At 50.0% G+C, this 26,772-nt stretch overlaps 2 protein-coding genes across 7 annotated transcripts in view; one reads left to right on the top strand and one right to left on the bottom strand.

The window, feature by feature from the left end:
* SLC66A1 (solute carrier family 66 member 1) overlaps positions 1-14,887 on the bottom strand; it is a 45,034-nt gene extending 30,147 nt beyond the window's left edge. The window contains exons 1-7 of one of the 6 annotated variants that reach the window (XM_037881165.2): positions 14,749-14,873; positions 12,749-12,839; positions 10,565-10,799; positions 10,198-10,463; positions 4,338-4,467; positions 3,124-3,211; positions 87-238 (exon numbers count right to left, since the gene is read on the bottom strand). In XM_037881165.2, coding sequence (XP_037737093.1) covers positions 87-238; positions 3,124-3,211; positions 4,338-4,467; positions 10,198-10,367 — 540 coding nt within the window. In that variant the 5' untranslated portion in view covers positions 10,368-10,463; positions 10,565-10,799; positions 12,749-12,839; positions 14,749-14,873. Of the gene's footprint in view, positions 1-86; positions 239-3,123; positions 3,212-4,337; positions 4,468-10,197; positions 10,464-10,564; positions 10,800-12,748; positions 12,840-14,748 lie in introns of all 6 variants that reach the window. The other 5 variants (XM_037881166.2, XM_043531904.1, XM_037881168.2 and 2 more) reach the window with 5 other exon arrangements.
* Positions 14,888-15,276: 389 nt separating this feature from the next.
* Positions 15,277-25,423, top strand: AKR7A2 (aldo-keto reductase family 7 member A2). The gene is made up of 7 exons (XM_037881163.2): positions 15,277-17,036; positions 19,138-19,325; positions 19,885-19,989; positions 21,304-21,400; positions 22,208-22,307; positions 24,017-24,146; positions 24,773-25,423. Exons 1-7 carry the CDS (start codon positions 16,739-16,741, stop codon positions 24,932-24,934), a joined length of 1,080 nt encoding a protein of 359 aa, XP_037737091.1. The 5' UTR covers positions 15,277-16,738; the 3' UTR covers positions 24,935-25,423.
* The last annotated feature ends 1,349 nt before the right edge of the window (positions 25,424-26,772 follow it).

Genomic DNA, 26,772 nt, shown 5'->3' with positions numbered 1-26,772 from the left:
GGGACATTCCCATTTCAAACTGATTATTCATCTTTCCCACAAATCCTCAGCCTCCTCCCTGCCCCCATCTATCAAGAGGGGCTCACCTCACATCCAGCCACATCTGCTGCGGCAGACAGAAGAGTCCTCCCTTTAAATGTCACCGTTTCAACTGTGGAGCCAGCTCTGCCCAGCAAGGATGTTGCTGACACCGTTCCCAGAAAAATGAAGGCAAAGGCTGCATTAATAGGAGCAGAGACTGGGAAGAGAAAGCAGAGGTGAGTTACAAAGTGCCACCAACGAGAGGGAGTGAGTGGGTCCATGCACTACACAAGGCAACCTGAATTCCAGTTAAATCTGCATCCCATCACCTCCAGAAAAAACCAGGGCCAGTGTCATCCTACAGAAAAGGGAGGCATCAGTTCCACAGTGGCAGGTTCAGATTTCTCTTGAAGGCAGGCCTTCCATAACCAAGTTCCATTCCTCACATGGTGGTACTGGGGAAGGGCTATGCAATGCATGCGGCAGACATTTAAACACATCACAGGTTAGCAGCACCTGCCTTCAGTGCAGATATTTGATTACTCAAAAGTTAAAGAGTAAAGGTCCCTCCTTTTGCCATTACAAGACCTCCTAGTGAAGAAAGGAAAAACTGTAGAATAAAAGGAAGTCTAAAAATCTACATTCAGTTTCATTGTGGGTAGGTCTGCACTGAAACCGGAAGGCGTAGCTTCTGGCTTGACGAGAGAGACCCTCACACTAGCTTGATTGAGCCAGCATGCTAGAAACTAAAGTGCAGTCGTGGCTGCAGAACAGGTTAGCCACCCCAACTATGATCCTGTCTGAAACCCTAGGCAAACAGTGCATAGCCCCTCCTGCACTTGGAGTGTGGAGTATGCCAATGTGGATACTCTGTCTAAGCAGGAAGTCACGCCTCCAGCTCCACTCTAGGCACGCTCTGTTTCAAGCCTCTGGTCGTATAGTTAGTACGAAGTAACTTCAGAGAGATTAAAAAACCACATTTACTATCTCATGATAAGGCCAATTCATCCACTATGAAAAAGGAAATCATTCTGAGCTTAACATTCTTAAAAGGAACGCTGCCAAGGCTAAAAAAAAAATCCTTTAAGGTTTTTCTGTCTTAATACCACTCCACAGCACATACTTAAGGCCCCGATTCTGGTGTAACTCATTTTGTGCCGTAGCCTCTCTGATTCTTCTCCCTACATGCTTGTGCTATTTTTTTGTACTCATCTTTAGCAATTTGTCTATGTTTCCACTTTCTGTGGATTCCTTTTATATATTCAGGTTATTAAAAATGCCCCGATGGAGCCATATTGCTTCTCTCTTTTCCAGTGCCCCCTCCTATCTAAAGGAAGGGGGGGGAGGAGAAATCTTCTTGAACTTTGAAGTGACATTTCTGTTACTGCCCTTTTCAACAGTTTCAGGCCCAGACTGTATACCTGGTAAGGAAAAGCATCTACCAAACCCTATATCGACTTTTAACTCTGCCACAGATTCCCTGTGACACCTCAGGCAAGCCATGTCATCTCTCCAACCTCCCTCTCACCACCCCCCAATCTGTAAAATGGAGATAATAGCACTCACTCCCTTCCTCCTGCCCTTCATCCATTTGTCAATTTAGACTGAATTCTTTGGAGGCCAGGGTTATTTCTTGTTATGTGCATGTGCTTTCTCTCTAGGCATTACTGCAATAACTGCTAAGCTGCAAATCACCAGGCTGGTTTTAACCCCTCACCCTTTTAAAGATATTTCTTAGTTTGTTTCCTCCTCTTAGTGTTTCTTCTATGGCTTAATTAATTTTCATACCGTACTAAATGACAAAGCTAGAACATAGCTGGGAAAGAGGCACTATATAGGTCTAACTCTACTATAAACCAGTCCTATGGAGGAGTTCTACTTAGGCTAAAACACAGAATATTTATCAAAACACAGGGTAGTGTCTGGGGATTAGCAGAGGACCCAAAGCACAGCTGACTGCCATTAATACTGCAGGAAATGCTCTAGGTCAGTGGTTCTCAAGTCAGGGACAGGGGCCCCCCTGGGGGGGCTGCCAGCACATTTCAGGGGGTCTGCCAAGCAGGGCCAGCATCTGACTCACTGGGTCCCAGGACAGAAAGCTGAAGCTCCACTGCGTGGGGCTGAAGCCTGGGGCCCTGCCACCCATGACGGAAGCCGAAGCCTGAGCAATGTAGCTTTGCTGGGGCCCCTGTGGAATGGGGCCACGGGTAGTTGCCCGGCTTGGTACCCCCCTAATGCCAGCCCTGGCTTTCATATGCAGAAAAACAGTTGTGACACAGGCCGTGGAGTTTTTATAGCATGTTGGGGGCAGCGGCGGGTGGTGCCTCAGAAAGAAAAGGGTTGAGAACCTCTGCCCTAGGCCACACAATCCACACAAATGTTATGATATTATACATACACAACCTGTATGGCCCTGATGGTGTCACATGGGCCACAGCTGTGTGCTGACTGGGCCGAAGTGGCCTGCGGGCAGCAGCTTGAGAACCACTGCCCTAGGCCAGTATAGCTTTGGTTTACGCTTAGAGGCAGATTACGGAAGCTCCAGGATGCCAAGAGATCAGACTCTTTGCCAGGATAAGCAGCAGCTCAGAAATAGCTAGAGCTCCAGCTCCACAGGGATTTCCATATTTATAGACTAGGTTGCAAGCCTTGAACCCAGTAAGTGATTTCACTTGCTAGTCTAGTTGCCGGTCATTTTTTACTAGTTTACAGCTAACTGGTATTTACAGTATTTCTTTCTCAATACATTAGTGTTTAGGGGATTTTAAGCTGGCTCTAGCCTGGAGCCCTTTGGGAATTTTTTGGCTTCTTAATCTCATGAGAGAAATCAGATGCTCGCCCCTGTGTGAAAGAGGGCCCTCCTATTGCTAACAGTTGTAATAGTGTAAATTCATGGTACTGCTACCCTGAGGTGTCCTTTGGTCACCATATCCCTGCTGTGCTCTCCTGGCTGAACAGGAAAAATGTTTAATCCCAGCAGGGTGCTGCCTGAGCTCCTCCCACAGCCAACAACATTAGTGCCACTGCAGGAGGAAGCAGCTTTCAAAGTTGCATTTGCAAAATGTAAGTGTTGCCGGATTGCATTAGTAACTATCAACTCACAGCCTCTGCTCTGGTTCTTGACTTTGTAGTAGAGGTAGAGAGACAACATGACCAAGTCTGCAAGCACGTAGTAAATGGCAGTGTAAACCTGCAGGAGGAAACACAATCATCAGTCATATGGCAGAACTGCCTCCCTCAGCTCATCCACAGATGGACTCCCAGACTCTGCTCAGCCTAGCAGCTTTCCTCAGTCTGATTATAGAGGATCAGCTAATGGCAGCTACAAGGCCCAGCCAGGAAACTCTCCCTTGGTCCAGCCAGAGGCATTGCACACTGGCTCTTATAGTCTCCACAGGCCACATCCAGAATGAGGGACACTACAATGTAGTAGTTATAATCCCCATCTCTTACACAGTGCTTGTCATGAGTAGAGCTCAAAGCACTTTATAAAGGAGGTCAGTATCACTATCCCCATCTGTAAAATGGGGATAATGTAGAACTCTGGGGCTCCACTTTCACCACTCTGATCTAGCAGGAAAAGATGCCCTGCCCTGGATTTTCACCAACTAGCCTTCCCACTTGTAAGAAAATGAATCAGAGAGAGACAGACTACGCATGACATTGGAACATCTCTTGGTCTTACAGAGTGAAACCTCCTTCCCTCAGGCCACAACCATGACCTAGACAACCTCCAGAAACTCAGGGGTTCTCTTTGGTTCAGTGCATCCTTCAGAAAGTCCACAGGGCAAGAGACGTTTCTTGCCCATGTGCTCAAGAAATTAATTTCAGCTGATCTTAGCTGCCTGTAATGCTGGATAGAGCAAGATGCTGGCAGAGCTCAGACCCAGAGTCTCAGACTGCACACCAGCCTCTATCCTGGGTCATATCTCCTCTGTCAATCTGAAGGTGATCTTTACTGATCAGACAGTGAGAAGGGTCTGAAGCAAAAGCCCTGAGCCAGACACTCCTGCATATTGGAGAGTTTTGGCTCCAGATCCCAACTGCATGGCTCAGGCCCATCTCTAGTTATTGTAACAATCTTGCCCTATAAAAAAAGAACAGCAAGCAAAATCATAGTCATTCTTTTGATAAGTGTCCTAACTCCACTCACTCCCCCCCCCCCCCCCCCCACATGCACACGCGCAGCACTGGCGAGGGAGTCCCTGTCATACCAATGAGCTCGGTTTTCTCCTCGCTACCACCCACACAGAGAATCTGGACACTACTCCTTGCCAGCCAGAACGCAAATCACACAGAAAAACCTAAATCATTACCTGTAGTGGCAACTGATTGGCCAGGAAAGAGCCTATTAGATTTAAGGAATCTCCTCCTAGCCATCCCAGCAGGAAGTATATGGAGAGAGCCTGGTCCATATTACCTGTTTTACAGGCCTGGTAATATTGTCTGTGGAGGTGGAGAGAGAGAGAGTCAGCTCTACACAATCAATTCACCAGTACCCCAGTGGAGCAGAGGCCAGAGGTTCCTTGAATGTTGGACCCCCTGATGATCTGGATGCTATGTTAGTTTTTAAACTCCACAGAGGAGCACAAACCGGCACCAGGCTAAGGGCTTATCTACACAGGGAAATTTACCAGCAAAACTATTGCAGTCTAGCTTTACGGTACAGTTCTGCTGGTAAATTTCCTCATGTAGACAAGCCCGAAGGCACTGACTCACCTGTGGTTTTAGCAGGAAGATCTGCAAGGAGCGCTTTCAGTGGGTTCCCTCCCCTCACTGCCCCAGCCCACATTATAGCAAGTCACATACATCAAGAATGCACAACCTTGAAACCCCACATCATTGGAGTTACTAGTACGGCTATTTTTTCCCCTCTTGTGCCCTTAATCTGGACCTTGTTGAGGCTGTGGAAAGCTGGCTCTGCTGATCTACCAACCAATGAGTGCTGCTCTAACCCCAGAGGGCACAACTGTTAATGAGGGCTGACACAGGAAGGGAAGGAGGGTATGGAGATCAACTGGCTTAATCCAAAAGTTCACTCTCTCCACTCCACAAGTTAAACACCGTCACCTTTGTGCTGTGGGAAATCCAGAGCAGAACCACTTCAGTCACATGGCCCATGACTGCTGCCTGCCACCCTGCTGTCTGGCAGACAGCAACAGCATGGCTGTCAGAATTCCGGATTATCAAGGCTGGTGCAAGTCACACCGGAGGAGGATTGGCAGGGTTGTGTGGGAAGATGCTTACACACCACCTGCCTGCACTGTGCATAGTGTTATCCACCTCTCACTTTCACGAGGGAAATGTTAGGTCTAGTGGTGAGAACAATAGCCTGAGAGCTAGGACTCTGCTTCTCTTCTTCGTTTTGCAACCAGTTCGTTGTATGATCTTAAACAAGTCTTGGTGTCTCAGTTTACAAGCCAGGCACAACCAATGCTGCTCTGGGTCTGATCAAATTTCTAAGCCAGCATGTAGAGAAGGGACACAGGCTACACCTCTGTGGCCACTCCCCCTTTCTGAGTCAGCATGGAGAACAGGTTTACCATACTTTGCAGTAGGGGGAAGTACAAGGTGCCACAGCTTCCCATCATAGGCAACCTTCTCAAAAAGCAGGTTGCCCTGCATTTGCCTATTGTGAGATGAAGAACTATTGTTCACTGCCAGCAAAAAGCCTGCTCAGTCTGACTTACAGTATCTGGAGCTTCACAACAGAGGCTAAGACTGCATCAGATGGTGATCCCAATCCCCTATCTCCAGCAGGGGCCGCAGGTGATCTGCAATTCAAACCACCTGCTGCAACCCTCCTGGGCTGGCCCTGAGGATACGCTGGTTCCTATTAAGCTGCCCCACAGCACATAGGAAAGGCTTCTATCAGAGTCCCCAAGGAGGAGGAGCCCGTCAATCCACATCAGACTAGAGCATGGTTCCTGCTCACTCTTCTCTGGGTAACTTATCAGCTCAGTAAGTCTGGCTGACACAATCTGCCGATCCAGCCAAATCCGCGTGGGGTCAAGAGTTCGTTTCGCAATGGAAACTGGAAGTCGCTCAAGGCAGACGTCCCAGAGCGTGGCTGCAAGAGGGGTGGAAGGGAAAGAAACCCCAATGTGCAACAGGCAGGTTTTCAGGCCCACTGTAGAAGACTGCGTGTCCCCATCTCCCCCTTAAATCTATCCAGACAGAAATATTAAAGTCAGATAACAGGCAGTACAGTGAAAGTTGCCACAAGAACTTTCCCCTCCACTAGGCAGCCCCAGGTGTTAAGCAGCCCTGGTAGTTTTTTCGCCATGTGATTTCCAGTGCAGCATTGTTCACCCTTCAGCTGGGCTGATGGGCTGTTCACTTCTAACAAGAGATTCCTGCCCCTGTTCCCCAAACAGGCTCTCAATGGGCTGAACCCCCATTTATTTTAAAATGGGATCCACAAACCAATGCCATAAGCGCCTTCTTCTGGCTGACTTTGGAGCAGCAGGTAACTGAACGTTCCCTGAGCTGGGCTCATATAGCCCCCGGCACTCCAAACTTAATACAACCCCTGTGAAATGCAGCTAGGTATGCAGCACACTGGGCAACAAGGGGAAAGGGGAGGGACACTGGGGCAAACTCCCACTTGTACGAGAAGAGTCCTGTGCTCTTCAGTGTCTAGTTTAGACAGCTCCTTGGTTTGTTTAGAAGCGGCATGGATGATTAGGATAGAGGCATCCTGGTTTCTGTCTCCCACCACCTCAAAACAGGTGGTCACCCTCTATTTGTGCTAAGCGTTTCAGAGATGGAAAATGCTAGATCACTTTACTGTAAATCAAGTTGTGTTGTGCGCATATCCCTGCTTAGCACAGTATTTTATTCTGATTGAAGAGTTATTTATTTGAAGTAATATGCTAGGCACTTGCCAGACATGACCAAGAGCTAAGTTCCTGATAAGCTGCCAGCCGCGGGGCCACACAGCAGCCTATTTAGCGCCGCACAGGCCCTCAGGCCCCTCCCCTGGCCCCAACTCAGCCCTGGACCTGCTGCGGCCAGGGGATGGGTGACCCAGCCCCGGCCAGGACCTGTCGCAGCTGCGGTGCCCCTTCCCCAACTCAGCCCTGGACCTGCTGCAGCCGGGGGAGGGCCCGAACCCAGCCCCGGCCCAGACCTGTCACAGCCAGGGGCGGGCCGCCTATCCCACAGCCCTAGCTCAAGAGCTACTGCTTCGGGGAGAGGCGCCTCTCCACCCCCAGCCCAGGTGCTGCTGCAGGGAGAGTGAGCTGGGGGGCGGAGGGGTCCTCGCTTCAGGGAGAGTCAGCTGGGGGTGGGACGGGGAGTCCCAGAGCACTCTCTTGCACCCCAAACCCCTCATCCCTGGCTCCACCCCAGAGCCTGCACCCCCAGCTGGAACCCTCACCCCCTGCACCCCAACGCTCTGTCCCAGCCCTGATCCCCTAATCCCCAGCCCCACCCCACAGCCTGCACCCCCAGCCAGAACCCTCCTGCCTACACCCCAACCCTCTGCCCCAGCCCTGAGCCCCTCATCCCTTGCCCCACCCCAGAGCCTGCACCCCCAGCTGGAGTCCTCATACCTCTGCACCCCAACCCTCTGCCCCAACCCTGAGCCCCCCCTCACACTCCAAACCCCTCAGCCCCACCCCATGAATTTTGTTATGTGCACCAATATGAAGGTGATGTGTCATTCCACACATGTGTTTTTAAGGTCAGGCTTGACAAAGACCTGGCTGGGATGATTTAGTTGGGGACTGGTCCTGCTTTGAGCAGGGGGTTGGACTAGATGACCTCCTGAGGTCCCTTCCAACCCTGTGATTTTGTGATTCTATGTGCGGAAAAAATTAGAGGGAACACTGACCAAGAGCCCTCTGATAGTGAGGAGATTCGGAGCAGGGAGCAAAGACAGAGGTTGGGGAAAAGGAAATAAGCAATTAATATAGAGGTGAACTTGATTAACTATATGCAGTCTGACCAAAGCAGATCTTTAACAGGGACTTAGATGTTGGCATGGCAGAGCCTAGATGAGATCCCTTGCATGTCTTCCAATATCTTCGATGTCACTGTCCAAACAACTCACTTCTCTGCACCATGCTTTCTCTGTTGGTCTGGAGCAGACACCAATGCGCCTGGGAGGGTTATGCCCTGTTCACTCCTGGCTCAGTTCATGCTTTGAGAAGCGTCTATCCCTTCCTGGATACGTTTCTGAGTCTCCACACTTCATTCCACTGGGTAACGGCAATGGAAAAACGTGGGCTACTTTGCCCTACGCCATGTCCAACTGCTGCTGCCTCCCTAGGCAGCTTTTGTTCTGAATAAGATGTTAGTTAGGTGTCCTGCTCACAGAGGACTGATTGGCACCCACCCACTTGGTTAGGTTTTGCAGCCCAAGAACAGGCCTTGGGCAGGGAGAGTACAGCTTTAAAATGATTTGGGAGGTGAATGGATTCCACTGAGGGCAGTTGTTAGCCAAGGATGCTGGCATCACCTCAAGATCTGACCTGACCTCCAAGTCCCCGAAAGAGTGACAGCTGACCTGAGATGGGGCCGCACCAGTGCTATAGGGGCCAGGAACAAACTGGTCTCTCTAAAGACAGGGGACCTACAATTGGAGAAGAGGGGATGAAGTCTACATGCTAGGACAGAGTGATCAGATACCATTGTGCCAGCTCTTCTCCAAGGTGCTGATGGCATTTCCCTCTCAAAAGCTGGAAAACAGGATGGGAGAGGAAGCTTAGGAGGTGAAAATGGATGGGGTGGGGGGTGGTGTTGATAGTCCCTGATGGATTAACTGGCAACAGTAGCATCTCGCCCATTATGGGATTTGGGTTTTGTAAAACGGTTCATTGTCCGGATACCTAGCACACATGGGGAGATATTTGCCTGGATCTTCAAAGTGGAAGTGCCTGCTAGCTCTGCCCTACCTAGTACCTGCCACAGACTCTTCATAGAAAGGCTAGAACAGAGGCAAAAAAACCCACATGTGAAAGCAGTGAGAAGAGTTGCTCCTCCAGGTGGGCAGAGAACTCGCCCCTGAAAAACAAGAACTAAACTATTGGGGGAGGCAGAGCCATCAACGCCTTCCTGGAGATCCTGCCTTACGAGGGCAGAGAATGAGAGACTGCTTTCCATTAGTCACTAGCTATTATTTAGCTTAGTCAGTCACTACCCACCCTGGTCTAATTGGGCTAAGCAGGTAGCTGGGAGCTGATGGCCAGATAGACTGGGTTTAACCAGTTAGCAAGGTAGTGACACATGCCTTCCAGTTACAGCAAACACCCAGCCTTGACCCACTTCCAAATCTCCCCACTGACAGTTGTGCCTTTTATAGGGGTGTCTAGGACAGCAAGAGTGAAACAGACATGCTCATCAATTGTATGCAGATGGATTGCATTCCTAAACTCAAGAATGAGTCACTTCCTGGTTTAGGAACAGTCACAGCGGGTTAACCCTAATATGGCAGTCCAGCCATACCCACACCTCCCCATTCCATGTGGGCTGCAGACAAAACTCATCTTCCAAGAAACTGCTGAGCTCAGCCTCTCCAGACGGCTTTCCTCAGAGGTTTTTGTGTACATGTGATCTGCACGTCAGTCTGATGGGTGCGGGGGGGGGCAAAAAAAGACAAACACTGCTGATCTGCTAACTTGCTCACCACAATTTATGCATAAGCAGAAGTTCCAGTAGAGTAACTGCCTCTCTAATTGTGAGACAACCTCACTGTATATTTAGAAATGGAAAAAGCTCTCAGAGCATCTGCATTTTCCTTGTGCCATCCAATCTACAGTCTGTCCTTTTAACAGTTTTGATCCTGAAGGAGCCCAAAGTGTTATGCAAACTAATGCACATAAAGGAATCACTTCAACCACTGAGATGCACCTACCTTGTGGGTGGAACGCTACAGCTGTTTAACAGCATATAGCAGCACTAGCAGCGAACTATGCCTTGTTTTGTGTGGATGACAAAGTTGAAGTTGGAAATTGAACTATTATTCCTTCTCCACTAGCCCTCTCCCCATTTTAAACTCAGCCCTTAGACCAGTCAAGTGGCTGTGCTCAAGATCTCCAATGAAGGCTCCTGGCTTTGTGTTTTGGAAGCCATCACACATGGAGAAGGACAAAACTCCAGCCAGATCTAAAATCCCCTCCACTGGGCATCCAGGACATGCACCTGGTCTGGCAGCATAAGAGTTTTACTTACGGGAAGGAAGCCGCTGCAAAGCAGAAGATGGAAACCAGACCCAACACAATACTGGCGAAGTCCCGGATATCCTGGGCACACTCATGGAACACATCCCACACCCACTGGGAGCCATTGGGACAGTCTGAGAAATTCCCTCCTAGGGAACCTTGCCAAAGCTGTGAGTCCATAGCACCGTTAGCAAGGGGCCAGCCCGCCCTTGAGGGAGGAGGCTGCAGTGGTCAGACAGCAGGAGGGATATCTTTATCCAGAGCCAGACACTGAACCTGTTGGAATAAATGGGGAGAAGGAAAGAGCCTTTATTAACAACAACAAGGGACCAGATGGCTCCTTTGAACGCTAGTTTGTTGGTTTAAAGCTGGCTCACCTTGCAATTAAACAGTTACTATCTCATGGGCCTTTAGTGGCCTAGTGGAGAGGTAGTCACAGACTGAATTCCTTTATCAGCAGGCCAGTCTCCAGAACCGTCAAGCCAGCACTAAGTTCACTATAAACAAACGTAAGGTCTACGTGGCATGTCTTTCCAGCAGCACACAGGATGATGACACACATCCCCTTGCTCAGCTTGTGCTTCTCACCAAAGCATATGCTCAAGAGTGGGTCTTTAAAACAGATTTTTAGGAGAGTCAGGTGACTGTAGGAAGTAGATCATCTGACCCTGGTCACCTGTGTTCATCAGTAATGACTGAATAAGAGATGCAGTAAGACAGCCTGGGGGCCCCTTTGCAGCTACAGAATATTTATTTCTTCCTCCTACTCCCTAGGACCTCATTTGTTTTCCTTCCAAAGGAAGAGTCAATGCAGAGAAAAGAAAAAGCAAAGGGCTGGGTTGTTTTTTTTTAAAAACTGAACCAGACACCTGCTAATCTGTCAGGTTGGCCTGGTTGACTGGCTGTGCAGAAACTCATGCTAGAGAATCTCATTATCAAATCAGAACACCTGAATTGCCCTCTCTTCATTGAAGGCAATTCAGCACTCGGGGTGGAGAGGGGGGTAGCGCATGGAGTCACCTCCGCTTAGGAGTAGCTGGGACAGGTTGCTGCTTGCGGGGAGCCGCCTGAGCGCCCTCCTCCCAGATCTGGCACCTTGCACCCCCTCCCGCTGCTTCAAGTCCCCTCCCGCACCCGAACTCCCTCCCAGAGCCCCTGCTCCACACCTCCTCCCGCGTCCCAACCCCCTGCTGGCCCCATGCCAAGTGGGCTATGAACTGGAATTTCAACGAAGATTAGAAATGCTGGTTTATAGAGCTTTCCGGTTGGTGAAGTGCTGGATAAAACAGCTTTTACTGTATTTTGTTATCACATACTCTGTGGAGAGCTGGTCCCTATTGTGCATCGATCACACAGAAATTGCTCCTGCACCCCCAAAAGCAACAGGGGGAGGTGAAAATTTCACAGTTAGGAATTCTGAGACATTTCCATTGGAACTCTTTTCTTCCACGAACTCCCCAGCATATCTTAATTAATGTAGGCTAGCTACATGCACTAACTCAGGTCTCCACTGACTAGTGGGGATAGTGTGTTCTGACAATGAAAAGAGGTAAGCTTATTCTCTCCCTCCAGATTTATGCTGGAAGCAGGGCTCTCCCCTTCCTTTTCTGAGAAATGATTGTAGATTGAAATGCTTTCAGTATTTTGAGAGCAATCTACTGCCAGGCGAGCTACTGAGATGCACCCAAAGCTTTAGCTACACATCACCCAAGGAGGACAGAGACAGTGACTTCTCCAGCCAAAATACCTTTGTGAAAGGATCTTTGTTCAGAGTTTAGAGATTTAACTCCAGACATGAGATCAGGTGAAGTTGGTGCCAATACATTTGTGCATTGTCAACTCTACTCAGCTGCAGATGCTGGTCAGAAAAGTTTCCATTTCTTATTACCACTATGCCCAAGCCAAGCAGGGCTCGGTTACAAACCCCTAAAGTTGTTCCTTGAAGTACAGCAGCTGAAACTTGCACTTTGGCTACCCTTTGTAAGCCTGAATGACTAACCACAAGGTCTCAATTTCATACACAGCTGAGGTACCTCCTCAGTTCATTTAGCATGGTGTTTGTAATGCTTTACAAACACACTCACAGAAGACTTAAATTACTCCCCATGAGCGGAAGGTGCATAGCAGTTGATCATTATGTGCCAACAGCGACCCACTTAATAATGATACCTTAACTCTTCTTCCATCAGAAGAGCTCAAAGCACTTTACAAAAATAAATTAAATCTCAAAAATACCTGTGAGATTGCTATTCCCATTTTACAGATGGGAAAACTGAAACCAAGTCTCAGGGGCTTGTTCAAAGCCAATCAGTCACAGAAGCCAGATCTCTTAAGTCCCAGGCCTACACCTGATCTATCAAGCAAACATTCAGTTGTAAGAGAGGAAAAAATAGTAACTGCAAAGGGGAGGTACCAACTGGTACTGACGGAAGTATATGATACCGACACTGCCACAGTTTAATCACAGCTCCGTGGGGTCTAATGAGACTTGGATCTCCTCTAGACTGCAAGGGCGGCCTTTGCACTGTCACAATACTTCCCCTCCCAAGCTACAAGCATACCTGAAACTTCAACAGCATCATGTCTGGTGATTCAGAACTGCCCAATAAGCTCCCAAACCACAAGCACCTCACAGTGACAGGAAAAAGTAACCTTAAAGCAAAATGAAACATAGCAATTGATTGTATTTCTAGGTTAATCTTTCATTAAATAAAATTCTAGTGTAGATGAAGGGGCGGGGAGGGGCAAAGAGAGGTTATTAAATACTAGTAAATTGGGAAAGGCGGTTCAAGTCATTCTGGTCTTCCCATAATGGTGGAAATCTCTTATCCTGTTCCTTCTGAGCTGTCTTCTCCCATCTACAATTGTGCCAAGTGCTTCCAGGAACACTAGGTATTTCCTAGTAAAGCAGGTCCAGGGCAGAAATACAAGTGCAAGATTCTGCAGGTAGGCAAAATGCGCATTCCATATTGGCGTTTTGCACAAAGGGACAGAGGGCTCCTCACCCATCCTGGAATGTGGGTGACCATACTATACTATAATTCATCCCATGTCCCAGCCACCACAAGCCCACAAATGTCAGTTTAGGGGCCTATGAGAAACATCATCATGTTGGGTTTCAGAGTAACAGCCGTGTTAGTCTGTATTCGCAAAAAGAAAAGGAGTACTTGTGGCACCTTAGAGACTAACCAATTTATTTGAGCATGAGCTCAAATAAATTGGTTAGTCTCTAAGGTGCCACAAGTACTCCTTATCATTATGTTGGGATATTGGTTGATAGCAGCTGAAATCCTGTTAGATCAGGGGTTCTCAAACTGGGGGATCAGGGGTTCTCAAACTAGGGGGTCGGGATCCCTCAGGGGGTCACGAAGTTATTACATGGGGGGGTCACGAGCTGTCAGCCTCCACCCCAAGCCCCACTTTGCCTCCAGCATTTATAATGGTGTTCAATATATTAAAAAAGTGATTTTAATGTATAAGGGGGGTCACACTCAGAGACTTGCTGTGTGAAAGGGGTCACCAGTACAAAAGTCTGAGAACCCTTGTGTTCGATCATCAGTTCTCTCAGCCAGAGATCGTTCCCATCACGGGTGGGAAGGGCACACTTTTCCTGCGTTAACAGTAGTTTCTATGTATTTGGTTTTCCAGGACTTTCCATTGAATTAAACACTTCAGGCTCGGCTTTCTGAGCTAGAGCCCAGTCCGGACTGTTCAGAACTGTAGCTAGCAGTACATTTGTAAACAACCCACAATGCTAATGCAGTTGGCTATCCCATGACGTCCAGGGGTTAAAGTAAGGAGGAGCAGGGTGAGAGATAGGCTTAAAAAGTACAGTCTCTCCCTGGCTTGGGATAGCAATGGACCCTTGCAGCTGCTTCTCCTTCTTTCTGCCTAGTGTGGGGAAAGCTCTCCCGCACTCAACCCTTCAATCTCTCCTGTGCCCGGGCACTGCAACGTGCCAGTGCCAACGACGACCATGGGACAGGGGAAGAGACCCTCCAGTGAACCCTGCAAAGGGGGTGAAGAGAGACAAGGGGGCTCTTCACTGGGAAACACTGCAGAGTTCTCTTGAGTTTCCTCCTTTGAGCCGTACGCAATAGGCAGCCCAGCCCAGCGGCCCAAGGCATCAGGAGACCTGGTTCTTTGTCCCTGCGCACGGTCACTGACGGACCTTGAGCCAACCACGTCCCGTGCCTCAGTTTCCCCCCCAATCTGGGGATAATGACACTGCTCCCCCCCGCCCGCCGCCCCACTCGCTCTCTGAAGCAGCCGGAGGCAAAGGCGGGCAGGGTTAGGACCGGAACTTGTGCTCGTTGGGGTGGGGGACCCGGGCGGAGAAGGAAAGGGAGAGACGCGACCTCCAGCTTCCCCGGGGCGGCGGGGCCGGGGCCGGGGACAGACGCCGCGGCGGGGCCGGGGCAGAGGGACGGGTCCACAAGGCTTCAGGGGCCGCGCAGCGTCTCCCAGCCACCCCCCCAGGCCTCCGCTCGCCCGCCGCGCCCCCAGCCCAGCCGCTCGCCGGGGCCCTCGCTCGGAGATACCCCGCCGGGGCCCCTCTCACCGCTCCGGCTCCGGCTCCGGGCTTCTCGGCGGCTTCCCCGGCGGGGTTCGGCGGGCGGAGCGAGAGACGCCGCAGCCCGCGGACGCCCGCCCCGGGCTCTTTGTCAGGCGCGGTCATGTGACCCGCCGGCGTCCCTGCCCGCCCAGAGCCGCCCGCCGGGCAGGGTCCCCGGGGCACACGGGTCCCGTGCGGGGGCAGTAATCGGGGCACACATACCCCCCCCCGGGCAACCCCCCACCATGTGCAGTTACCCCCCCCGGGGCAATAACCGCACCCCCAGGGCACATAGATCCCCTCCAGGGGCAATAGCCCCCCCTGAGTGCAGTTACCCCCCCAGAGGCAATAACCCCACACCCCCAGGGCACATAGATGCCCCCTGGGGCAATAGCCCCAACCCACAGGCCACATATACCCCCCTCTGGGATAATAGCCCACACCTCCTGTGTGAAGTTACCCCCTCCAGGTAGGATTACCACCTCTGAAATGCAAAAAAACCCAGCACCCCCACCCCCCAACAACAAGGCAACTCTGCAACCTCCCCCCCTGCCCTTCAACAGCCACTTACAGTGACTCAAACCCTCAGACCCGTGGTGCGCTTGCATGTTGGTGGGCAGACAGCTGCTGTATTTTCCACCATTTTGATCTGTTATCGCTTAAACTGCAGAAGTGGGAACACTGCAGCCAGCATCTTTAGCTGGACACAGAAACTTTTAACATTAGCTACCCCAGTGTATTGTGATAATAATGCAAATCTTTAGACCCACATAAAAAAAACCTGGCAGATTTAATAATTTTTCTTGCAACTTGCAAATCCATAAAAAACCCAGCCAGGCCGGACAATTGCCGGCCAGGTGGTAAAGTACTTCCAGGGGGGCAATAACCCCCACCCCCACGGCACATATACCTGCTCCTAGGGCAATAGCGCCACCATTGCCAGCACACAATCCACCCATGGGTGTAATAAACTCCCTGTCCCCAGGCCTAGGCCCACAAACCTTCCTCGGGACAGTAACGGCCCAGGAAGAAAAATCCAGGGACTCATTCCTTTCCCGTCCCCACATGCTATTTAGGGAAAGACTAGTTCTCTTCCCCCTCTCTGCCCCCGCCCCCCAGTATCCTAAAAGGGGTCCCTTTGGGGCTAAAAGGATTTGAACTACACACACTGGGGGCCTTGTCTGCGTGCGTAGAGGTTTTTCCTTAATTCTTCCCCATGTTCTATAGCACCAGTGCAGCTCTTCCAACGATAGAAGCAGTGAGAGCACTAGGCCCTTACGCTTTTGACCAGGTGTCATCTAGACCTGCTCTGAGCAGGGGGACCAAACCTATTAACTAGCCATAAATATGAAATGTGACAGGGGTGGAGGCCATCAAACAGGTCCAGGGACAACACCCTGGTGAGAAGCCCTGCTCAACCACCTCTCAGTGCTGGGAGGGGAAGGGTGCTTGGTTTACTACCAGGGTGCTGTCCCTGGACCCAGTTGGGGCTCTCTTTGTTGTATCAGCCACTTCCTTACAGGTGTCTGATAAATGTGAAGCTCCATCCCCTGGCAGCTGACAGAGAAAAAGCTTTTTGGTTTCCTCATCCCAGCCCCCAACTGCAGGGCCTGTAAAAACACACCTTTTTGCAGAGAAGACATAGTCTTCATTAGCGTTTGGGGCTAAAGCCCCCATTGGGGTGCCTGGGGCAGTTCACACCTCTCTCCTTTGTTTCAGGCTGCCTGCAGACTCAGGCAACCATCACAGCATCAGTTCACACTCACTTTACATTGGGGACGTTTCCTTTGCAACCACCAGGGACAGAGAGGGAGCTATTGGGCACACAGGATAGAAGCCATTGACTAGGGGAACGTATCGGTTCACAGTGAGCCGGCCCCGCTCCTTTCTAGTGAATAACGCCCTGTCACTCGGGTGGGAATTTGGAGACGGTCCCTAGCGCCCGCCGGCGCCGTGAGTCCGTTCCTCTCGTCCCCTAGGGCGGGCTCAGGGGCGCATGCGCAGCAGGATGCTCCTCGCGCTGCGGCGGTGTGAGGGGGAGGTCAGGCTGCTCCGCCGCGTTCGCTCCGCCATGGCCCAGTCGGTGCGGTCCCCGGGCGGCCCGGCCCGGCGCCCGGCCTCGGTGCTGGGCACCATGGAGTTCGGGCGCCGCACGGACCAGGAGGCGAGCGGGGCGCTGCTGCGGGCCTTCCTGGAGCGGGGGCACCGGGAGCTGGACACGGCCCATATGTACGGGGGGGGCGCGTCCGAGCGCATCTTGGGGGCGCTGCTGGCGGGCGGCGACGGGCCCGCAGGTACGGGGGAGGGGGCCTGGGGGGCTGGAGTGATGGGCGGGGCATGGCATGGGGGAGGGGGGCTGGAGAGGTGGGCGGGGCATGGCATGGGGGAGGGGGTCGGGGGGGCTGGAGAGGTGGGTGGGGCATGGCATAGGAGGTAAGAGGGGGCTGGGCACGGGGGGGGTGTGGGGAGGGCGTCAGGGCGGGGTGGGGGCTGGAGAGGTGGGCGGGGCATGGCATGGGGGAGGGGGTCAGAGGGCGGGGCAACGGGGGTGGGAAGGGGGTCAGAGGGCGGGGGGGCTGGAGAGGTGGGTGGGGCATGGCATAGGAGGTAAGAGGGGGCTGGGCACGGCGGGGTGTGGGGAGGGCGTCAGAGGGCGGGGTGGGGGCTGGAGAGGTGGGCACAGGGGGTGGGGTAAGAGGGTCTGGGTTGCTGGGCATGGGGGGTAACAGAGGGTGGGGGTGCTGGAGAGTTGGGCTTGGGGAAGGGGCTAATAGAGGGTGGGGGGGCTGGAGAAGTGGGCTTGGGGGGGTGGGACAGGGGGAAGGGGCTAAGAGGGTGGGGGGCTGGAGAGGTGGGCACGGGGGGTGGGACATGAGGATGGGGTAAGAGGGCGGGGGTGGTGTAACAGGGTTTGGGGAGTAGGGCATGGTGTGTGTGTGTGGAGAGGTGGGCATGGGGGGGTAGTTGGGGGAGCAGGAGCTACCCCTGCTGAATACCTCCCCCCATGGGCAGTCAGTGGAGCAGGGAGCCTGGACTCCCCACATTCCAGGGGAAGCGGGTGGAGTCCCATCTCCTTTACTTGGGCTGCTCCCCAGGGGGGAGCAGTCTAGGGTCTCCCCCTCCCACATGCTGAGGGGAGAAGGGACACTGCTGGGGTCGCAAATGTGGGGAGTTGGGTAGAGAGATCGGCTCCCAGGAGCCTACGGGTATGTGTGTGTGTGTGTGTGGTAACAGTCAGGGTATTAAGTATCAGAGGGGTAGCTGTGTTAAGCTGTATCCACAAAAACAATGAGGAGTCCGGTGGCACCTTAAAGACTAACAGATTTATTTGGGTATAAGCTTTCGTGGGTAAAAACCCCACTTCTTCAGATGCAAGGACTGAAAATTCCAGATACAGGCAGAAATATATATTGGCACATGAAGAGAAGGGAGTATTGGGTTCTCCACTCGTAAGGTAACTCCCTTCTCTTCATGTGCCAATACATATTTATGGTATTGTACCAGACTGGAGCCAGGTGTCACTCCTCTGGTCGCTTGTTCGATTGCCCTTTCCCTTATCTTTAGGCTTTATTTTGCCCTTTGCACTCTTGAGTCTCGTGCCCGATGTGCTCTGCGTGAGGTGGTGACAGAGTTCACTTTGAAGGTCCTGTAAAAACTGTGTTTCTCCAAACAACTGCTCATCTGTGTTACTGGAACACTTTAATATTTGCAGGGAAAAATCCCTTTAAAATCTAATCACCACTGATGCTGTTTACTTGATGCATTTGGCTTGGACAAGATTTAGGTGCCTAACTTTGCGCAGCCATATTTGGGTACAGAATAGTGGTCGTTATTATACAATATCTGTATTCTAGTAGTATGCAGGGGCTACATTTAGGATCATTGTACTAGATGCTATACACATGAAGACATAGTCCCTACTCTGGAGAGTGTACAATCTAAACTACAGATTAATTTTGTGCTCCATTGTGGGGAAGCAGGGATCCATTGAACTGACTCTGAAATAAACGAGTTATGCCCTATACATCAAGTGAACTGGGGTAAGGGGAAAACAACTGTTACAGCCACTGTGACCACCCAGCCCTTCGAAGAAGACTAATGAGAGAACTTGTGTAGATAGCTGGATTGGGCCTCTAGGATTTTACCTGTTCCCTTTTTTGGATATTTAGATAAGCATTAGCAATTCTGTAACCCTATTAATTTGGCTTTCCCTTTGTGTACTGCAATTTGCAGATGTTACCAGTCTTGCCTGGGGCTTCTGTAAGCTTGTACCATGTTATGCATTAATTTTAAGTGGTTTGTGCCCACTCCTTATCCCTGTCCTTCCTTCACCCTGGTTACTAAAGATGAAATACAGAATTGGTTATTTTCAATCTGGTTCTGTCTCTGTCTTAGTGAAGATGGCAACCAAAGCCAATCCATGGGAGGGGAAGACTCTGAAGCCTGAGAGTGTCAGGTCTCAGCTGGAGACATCCCTTGAGAGGTTACAGATGAAGAGCGTAGACTTGTTCTATCTCCATGCCCCTGACCACAACACCCCTGTGGAACAGACACTACATGCCTGCAATGAGCTATACAAAGAGGTAAAGGCAGAGGCCTAAACCTGTGACTTTGTCCACTTGGTTTTTGTTTTGTTTTATCTAGGTTTATTTGTGTCTTCTCCTGCTTTCCATTGCAGGGGGTAGTGTGAGTACAGTGGTTAGGGGGCAGAGTTCCACAAGGCAGGGAGGAGAAAAATCAATGGCTCATGTAAGGTATAAACAGCTGGTACCATATACTATCTCCAGGTGAATCATTTAGTACCATAAATAAGATCTCATAAGTTCTAACAAGCTTTAGGATTTCTGATCTTTGCCTCCTGCAGATTGGTCCTGTGCTATGTTTGGCATTAACAGGTAGGGAAATGAGTTTTAAAAGGATGTAAATCCAGGCCTTCTAATTCAAACTAAACAAAGGAAACATTTTTATTCCTATTGAGTCTTGTAAGTCATCCCCATTTGGAGAAGGGGTGATCAAAAAAGGAAAACTAATTTGGGGACTAAAATCAGTTGACAGTCTGTTTCACTATGTTAATCTTAAACTGTGTGTGTAAATACATGCTGCAAGAGACTGGGATTAAATACTCTCTGTATTCCTCTACAGGGAAAGTTTAAGGAGCTTGGTCTGTCGAACTATGCAGCTTGGGAGGTGGCAGAAATCTATACCATCTGCAAGTACAACAACTGGGTGCTTCCAACTGTGTATCAGGTGAGAGTTGCAGATTTAATAGTCTACCTGATACTGCACAGACTCCTGCAGCTCTAGTCCCTTTTTACCCAACCTGGAGCTAGAGGCACCTGTCCCAGTGCTGTTCAGGTGGGGACTACTCCTTCTCCAGGATGATGTCATGAAGCATCACCCACTGAGGGCAGCTCCTGGGAAAATTGGAGCTGTAGAGTCTCACTGGGTGGTTTGGAAAGCCTAAGCAAGTCAAAATTCACAAACTTTTATTCTTGTTGCAAGAGTGCTGGGAACCTGTCGCTGTATTGTGGTAGGTTCTAGGAGCCCATGTCTCAGGCTGGGACCCTGTTGTGCTAGTTGCTCTACAAACGTTGAACAAAAACATGTTTCGTTTAGTCTGGTAAGACCTTTTTGGACAAGTGCAATTAGAAAGCAAAGTGAGGTCACTACTCAGACACAGTTAAGAGGATACATGTCTGTCATTTGTTCCAGCAATTTCCTGGATGTGAAACTGACAGTAATGTTTATCAGTTCCATACAATGATCCAGGAAATCTGTTCTTCAGCAGGCACCAATCTAGTGTGACCTGGGGACTCTCTGTTCCTCCTCCTCCCTGGATACATTTTGTGTCCTATGGAAGGAGTCAGAAGAGGGCTATTCCAGCTCCACTGGAATTTTTACTATTGATTTGAATGCAATGCAAAGACATTATGGAGCTAAATGGGAGTCAATCTGTGCATATGCAATGATGGTTAAATAACTGCTGCAAGGGAACTTGCTGCTGGGATACATATTTCTTCAGGATGTTTGGAAGGGGTTAACATGGGCAGATGCCTGTCTATACAAAAGGCACAGTCCTGTTAATGCCGTGAGCACTGTTCCAGAGCACTTGGTTTTATCTCTGAATATTTGTAGACAAGGCAAGGTGAAAGAAAAAGCAGAACCACATTTTTCTGAATGTTAGTTAATTTGCCCTGCGGACATGTGGCTGTGAAATTGTCAGTACTAAATCAGGTCCAGTTGGTTGTGGGAAGTTAAAATCTGAGTGCAGCTTTGAGGCTGCAGTTCACTCAGGCGCCCATGGTGATCAGGGGCAGGGCAGGGCAGTGATGGGCATGTCAGGAGTGTAGGTAAATGGTGCCAACAGTGTTGACAATCCACTAGGAACGGGACTGAGCCACTTCATATAGGTGGCCAAATAGCCATCAGATGGCAACACATGTGGATCATTATTAGCCTTCTGGATTCTCACCATCAAATAGGGAGCCCTTCCTCTTGCATTAGCACCCCATAAGCTAGCCAGGCCCACTCTGAAGTTCTAAGTGCTCTTATTTGTTATAGGGCATGTACAATGCAACCACTCGCCAAGTGGAAACCGAGCTGTTGCCGTGCCTTAGACACTGTGGAATGCGGTTCTATGCCTACAATCCTTTGGCTGGTACGAGCTGGGCAAGGGTGAGGAGGAAGGGTCTGCTAAATGGGGTGGGTGGCGGGAGGGAATTAAACCGAACCAAACAAAACAAAAATAGGCTGGATATTGGCCTGCCCCCCTCTGAATAGGGCTCCCTCCACTTCAGCCAAACTGCCACCACTAACAGTGGGCTTAGAAGTGAATAACAATGGTGGCGGTGGGGTGACTGGGTGGCTCAGGGGACGGGACAGATAATGAGCTATAGAGCCCTCCACCTGTAAGTCACCATTGAATGAGCTGATCCCCATCCTCTCCTAGTTTACCTGTATGTCTGTATGCCACCCTTACAAACAGGCCCTTTGTCAGCAAAGATGAAGGATTGAATTGAGCCATGAAAGCTGATCCTTTGCAGGCCAAGGCAGAGGCTACCCATGCTGTATTCATCTGTTTTCAGGTCTGCCAAGCTGGCACCTTTCCCCAACACTAGATTCATAAGAGATATTTACACAAAGTAAAATGACAGCTGTAATGACTCAAGTGTCTTGATGTCAAGAAGCCCATCTTGCCTTACCAGGGCTCTTACTAAGGCAGAGGGCCCCTTCACCATAAAGGGCTCGTTCTGCTGGTCAGAGCTGAATAGGTGGAGTTTTTACAACCTACGTTTCAGTTCTTCTTGCCCTGTCCCATCCTGGGGTTTATGCCTGGGCTGCAGGAGAGGCCCTGTGTACAGAGCTGCAGGAGTATACAAGGCTACAGTACTTTTTGCAGGCTGTAAAATTCCATCCACCACAAAATCCTGGCCACTAACAATAGCATGTCATTGAACCCCTGCAGGAGGGCTGCTGACAGGGAAGTACAAGTATGACGATAAAGACACAAGCCAACCAACTGGCAGGTTTTTTGGAAATGATTGGGCACAGACCTACAGGGACAGGTAAGTTTCCAGATGGTAGAATGGCAGAGAGATGGACCTTTCCTGAGGATAGAACAGTGGTTCTCAACCAGTGGTCCGGGGGCCGCGAGCTGGTTTCAGGTGATCCGCCAAACAGGGCCGGCATTAGACTTGCTGGGGCCCAGGGCAGAAATATGAAGCCCCGCCATATGGGGCTGAACCCCGGGGCCCCGCGCCCTGCCATCTGGGGCTGACGCTGAAGCCTGAGCAACTAACCTTTGCAGGGCTCCCTGTGGCATGGGGCCCCCTGCAGTTGCCCTGATTGCTACTGCCTAATGCTGGCCCTGGCTTTTACGTGTAGAAAAACGGTTGTTGTGGCACAGGTGGGCCGTGGAGTTTTTATAGCATGTTGGGGGAGCCTCGGAAAGAAAAAGGATTGAGGATCCCTGGGCTAGAATGTTACCTTTGATTCAGCCTAGATGAATCACCAAGTGAAGATGCAGGAGAAAATACAAATGACTGAAGTCTGTTCAGTGATGATGCTCACAGGCAGGTGATCTCCCTCAGTTATTGATGAGCAGCTCTTACACTGTCCCTATACAGTGGTGCTTTGGCGGTCCCCTGCAGCGCTCGGGTGGTGGGAATTTGTTAAATAGAGGGATGGTTTAATGATCGTAAAGAGAATGATCGTAAAGTGTGGTGGCTTTATTACAGCAGGGGTGCTTTCTATAGTGTAGTTCAGGGGTTCTCAACCTTTTTCTTTCTGACCCCCCCCCCACACACACACTATAAAAACTCCATGGCCCACCTGTGCCATATTAACTGGTTTTTTTGCATATAAAAGCTAGGGCTGGTGTTAGGGGTAGCAAACAGGGCAGCTGCCTCGGGCCCCATGCCACAGGAGCCCCCGTGAAGCCATATTGCTCAGGCTTCGGCTTCAGCCCCGGATGGAGGGTTAGGGCCCTGGGCTTCAGCCCCATGCAACAGGACTTTGGCTTTCTGCCGAGGGCCCCAGGAAGTCTAATGCTGGCCCTACTTTGCGGACCCCCTGAAACTTGCTCACGGCCCCTGAGGGGGCCCCAGACCCCTGGTTGACAACTACTAATCTGTTCCAGCTTTGCCACCAACTTGTTCTGTGCCCTTGCAAAAATCACTTAAATAGCTGTTCCCTGTTTGTGAGATGCGGGATATTGACCTCCCATACAGGAGGCTGAAGCTGAATGTTTGCAAAGTGCTTTCAGCTCTTGATGAAAGGCCTACAAGAATAACAAAGTAGTCAGGTTTTTCTAGCTAGCCATCTAACATCTAGTGCATTCTTAGTACACTAATGGTCTGGTATCTGGAAAGGATGCAGGGGCATGAGCCGGCTGCTGTGTACTTGTTTGCTGTATCTACACAATCTATTATACTAGCTATCTAAAACAAAAATTTAAATTCCACACCAGTGAAATAAGGTATTGAGTCTGAAGCCTCAAGAGGCAACATTATGCTTGTTAAACAGTGACTGCAGCATCTCTGATCTCTAGGGAGGTTGCCTTTTGGATCACCCAAAAACCATTTGGGTAGCATAGGCCATAAGGGCTGCATTGGGTACAGGCAATAGTCCAGGCACTAGTCTTTGACCTATTGCAGGTAGGAATGCCCCTTTGTTCTCTTGCCTGCAGTATGGATCCATGATTCAGTCATAAGAGGAAGCCAGAGGTAGCTGAGTCAGTAAAATTAATGCTCCATTAATGTCTCCTTTGCTGTAGATACTGGAAGGAGCACCATTTCCAAGCCATTGCCAAGGTAGAGAAAGCATTAGGGGAGGCTTATGGCTCTAACCCCCCCAGCCTAACTTCAGCTGCTTTACGCTGGATGTACAACCACTCCAAACTTCAGGTAATTGTTTGACTTTAACATAGACAGTTGGTATGTACAACAGAACTCGAACGCTGCAATTGGATTTCTTTGGTTTTTCCAGTTGCAGTACATCAGCAGCGAAATCTGTCGTTTAATCCACTCAGATTCTACTGCTCTGTTCTTTTTGAAACATTTCTCTGGTCTTCCAATGACAGGCTGCTGCACACAGCAGACTATAGGAGTGAATCAGCTCTACACTTCCTTCTGTATTTTGTCTCCATGGCCTGAAGGAAAGTGGAAGATGTTAAATGCTAGTTGCTCTAGTTTTGACTTTTCTCAGCCAGCCACTTCCTCATGAGGTGATAAACTGGCTTTTCATATGGCTGGGAAATTAATGGTTATGTTCTCTTCCCATCCCTCTGGCCACCCACAGAGCATGAATTGGCAGCCTTTGAGGGACTGGCGAGACTTGGAGGCAGGGACAGCACACTGAGTTCTGGCCTTGTTAACAGGACTGCAGTTACGACATATTTCCCCAAATATCCAGTAGTTGCCAAAGAGCAACATTCAGCTGAAAGACTAACAGAGCTGAAGTCTGATGTTTGTTACAAGATGGGAGACAAGTTGCTTTTCCTATAAGGTAAACTCCTCCCTTTCCACTGCAGGGTGCCCTTGGAGATGCAGTGATCATTGGGATGTCCAACATGGATCAGCTGCAGCAGAATCTCACGTGCAGTGAAGAGGGCCCTCTGCTCCCAGCTGTGGTGGAAGCATTTGATAGAGCCTGGCACCTAGTAGCACATGACTGTCCCAACTACTTCCGCTAGAAAATGGGGGTAGCAAATTTAGTGTGGGGATGGTAACCAAGTATTCTGGCATCTGAGACCTCCTAACTCCTCCCAAAGCGTTTCAGAGGAAACTTCACCCTTGGATCAGGGGTTCCACGTAGTGAACGTATTAGTGCCATATTGGGGTTGCCTTACACTAGAGTTGAAGCTCTTCGTACAATCACAAGCCTCACTGTTTCTGTGCTGATTTAATGGTAGCTGCACATGGTGTTCAAGCCATCATGTGTCTTGTTTTTCCTTAAACAAAACTAAAAGCCATAATTGCCATGAGAATGTCCCTTAATAGGGCAGCTCCTATTTTCACCCGAGCGCACACAATAGCATTGTGATTCAGTGATGTAATTCGTATAAGGAACGGGCCCTGTGATATGGCCAGTTGAAGTCTCCAGCTACGACTGTGGATATTTGTCTTCAATCATCTGTCAGAATAAAGCATTTTCTAACTCAGGCCATGCCTGTTTAATTGAATTTTGGGTTTCGTTTTGAATTTCTGCGGCAAGCTGTTTTAATAGCAGCCAATCACAGTAGCAGTTACAAGGGTAGTTGTGCTTAAAGCAATGGAGTTCTTTTTAGGAAGGAATTTTGCTTGTGCTGTTCACTCATGAAGGGACTTTAGCCCAGTTACTTGTTCTGTTTCCAAGACAACAGCTGTGTAAATAAGCCTCTCTGAAGACGAGAGAGGAACTTCAGAGTGCAAACTAGGCCTTCTGAAACTGTCTTAAGCCATCAGAATTTCAGCCCAGGTGCAGGCTTCCTAAAACATGTTAAATATTAGAACTGCAGAAATAACCTTAATGTAGTTTGTTGGCTCAGGAAAGGGAACTATCCTCCCCATTAAGTAACTGTTTAAATAGCACTTTGTTTACGCCAGTCTAGCTAGGTAACTTCCTCAATTCTAAAAAAAAAAAAAAAAGAAAGGTGTACTTGTGGCACCTTAGAGACTAACAAATGTATTAGTGCATAAGTTTGCATCTGATGAAGTGAGCTGTAGCTCACAAAAGCTTATGCTCTAATAAATTTATTAATCTCTAAGGTGCCACAAGTACTCCTTTTCTTTTTACGGATACAGACTAACACAGCTGCTACTCTAAATTCCTCAATTCTGTTGACAACCCACTCGAACCGTGGACATCATACACGGGACCAGTCCTAGGGTTGCCAATTTTGGTTGGGTATTCCTGGAGGTTTCATCACACAATCTTTAATTGAAGATTAATCTTTAATTCCTGGAGGCTCCAGAACAATCCTGGAGGGCTGGCAACCCTAGTGCTACCTCTGGTGGAATTTTTCATAGGCAGTGTGTAACCTAAAGTTGTGGTTCAATCTAGACCAGTGATCGCAAACTGGTAGATTGTGATCATGGAGCCTTTGACAGTTGATCTTAGTCTAGGGTTGCCAACCCTTCTGCAGCCAAACTGGGAGATTGGTCACTAACAGTCCCATGAGGCAGCTCCTGGGGGAGTCTCTGTATGTTGCCCTTGTCTGCTGGCACCACCCTCTATAGCTCGCATTGGCTGGGAATGGGGAACAGCAGCCAATGGAGTGGCAGGGGTGGTGCCTGCAGACAAGGGTAGTGTGCTGAGCTGCTGCTGGACATGCTCGCCAAATTCCTCCTGCACTCCAACCCCCTGCCGCAGGCGCAAGCCCCCCACCCAAACTCCCTCCTAGAGCCTGCAGCCCCTCTTGCACCTGAAACTCCCTCCCTCAGAGCCTGCACCACAACCCCCTGCCACAGGCTCAGCCCAGAGTTCCTTCCACACAAGCCCAAGCCCTGAGTCTGCCCAGTGAAAGTAAGGTGTGGGGGGGAAAAGAGGGAT

This window comes from Chelonia mydas, chromosome 18, assembly GCF_015237465.2.
Source record: "Chelonia mydas isolate rCheMyd1 chromosome 18, rCheMyd1.pri.v2, whole genome shotgun sequence".
Classification (NCBI taxonomy): domain Eukaryota; kingdom Metazoa; phylum Chordata; order Testudines; family Cheloniidae; genus Chelonia; species Chelonia mydas.
Note: the sequence above shows the minus strand (reverse complement) of the source record. Positions and strands in the feature narration are given on the sequence as shown.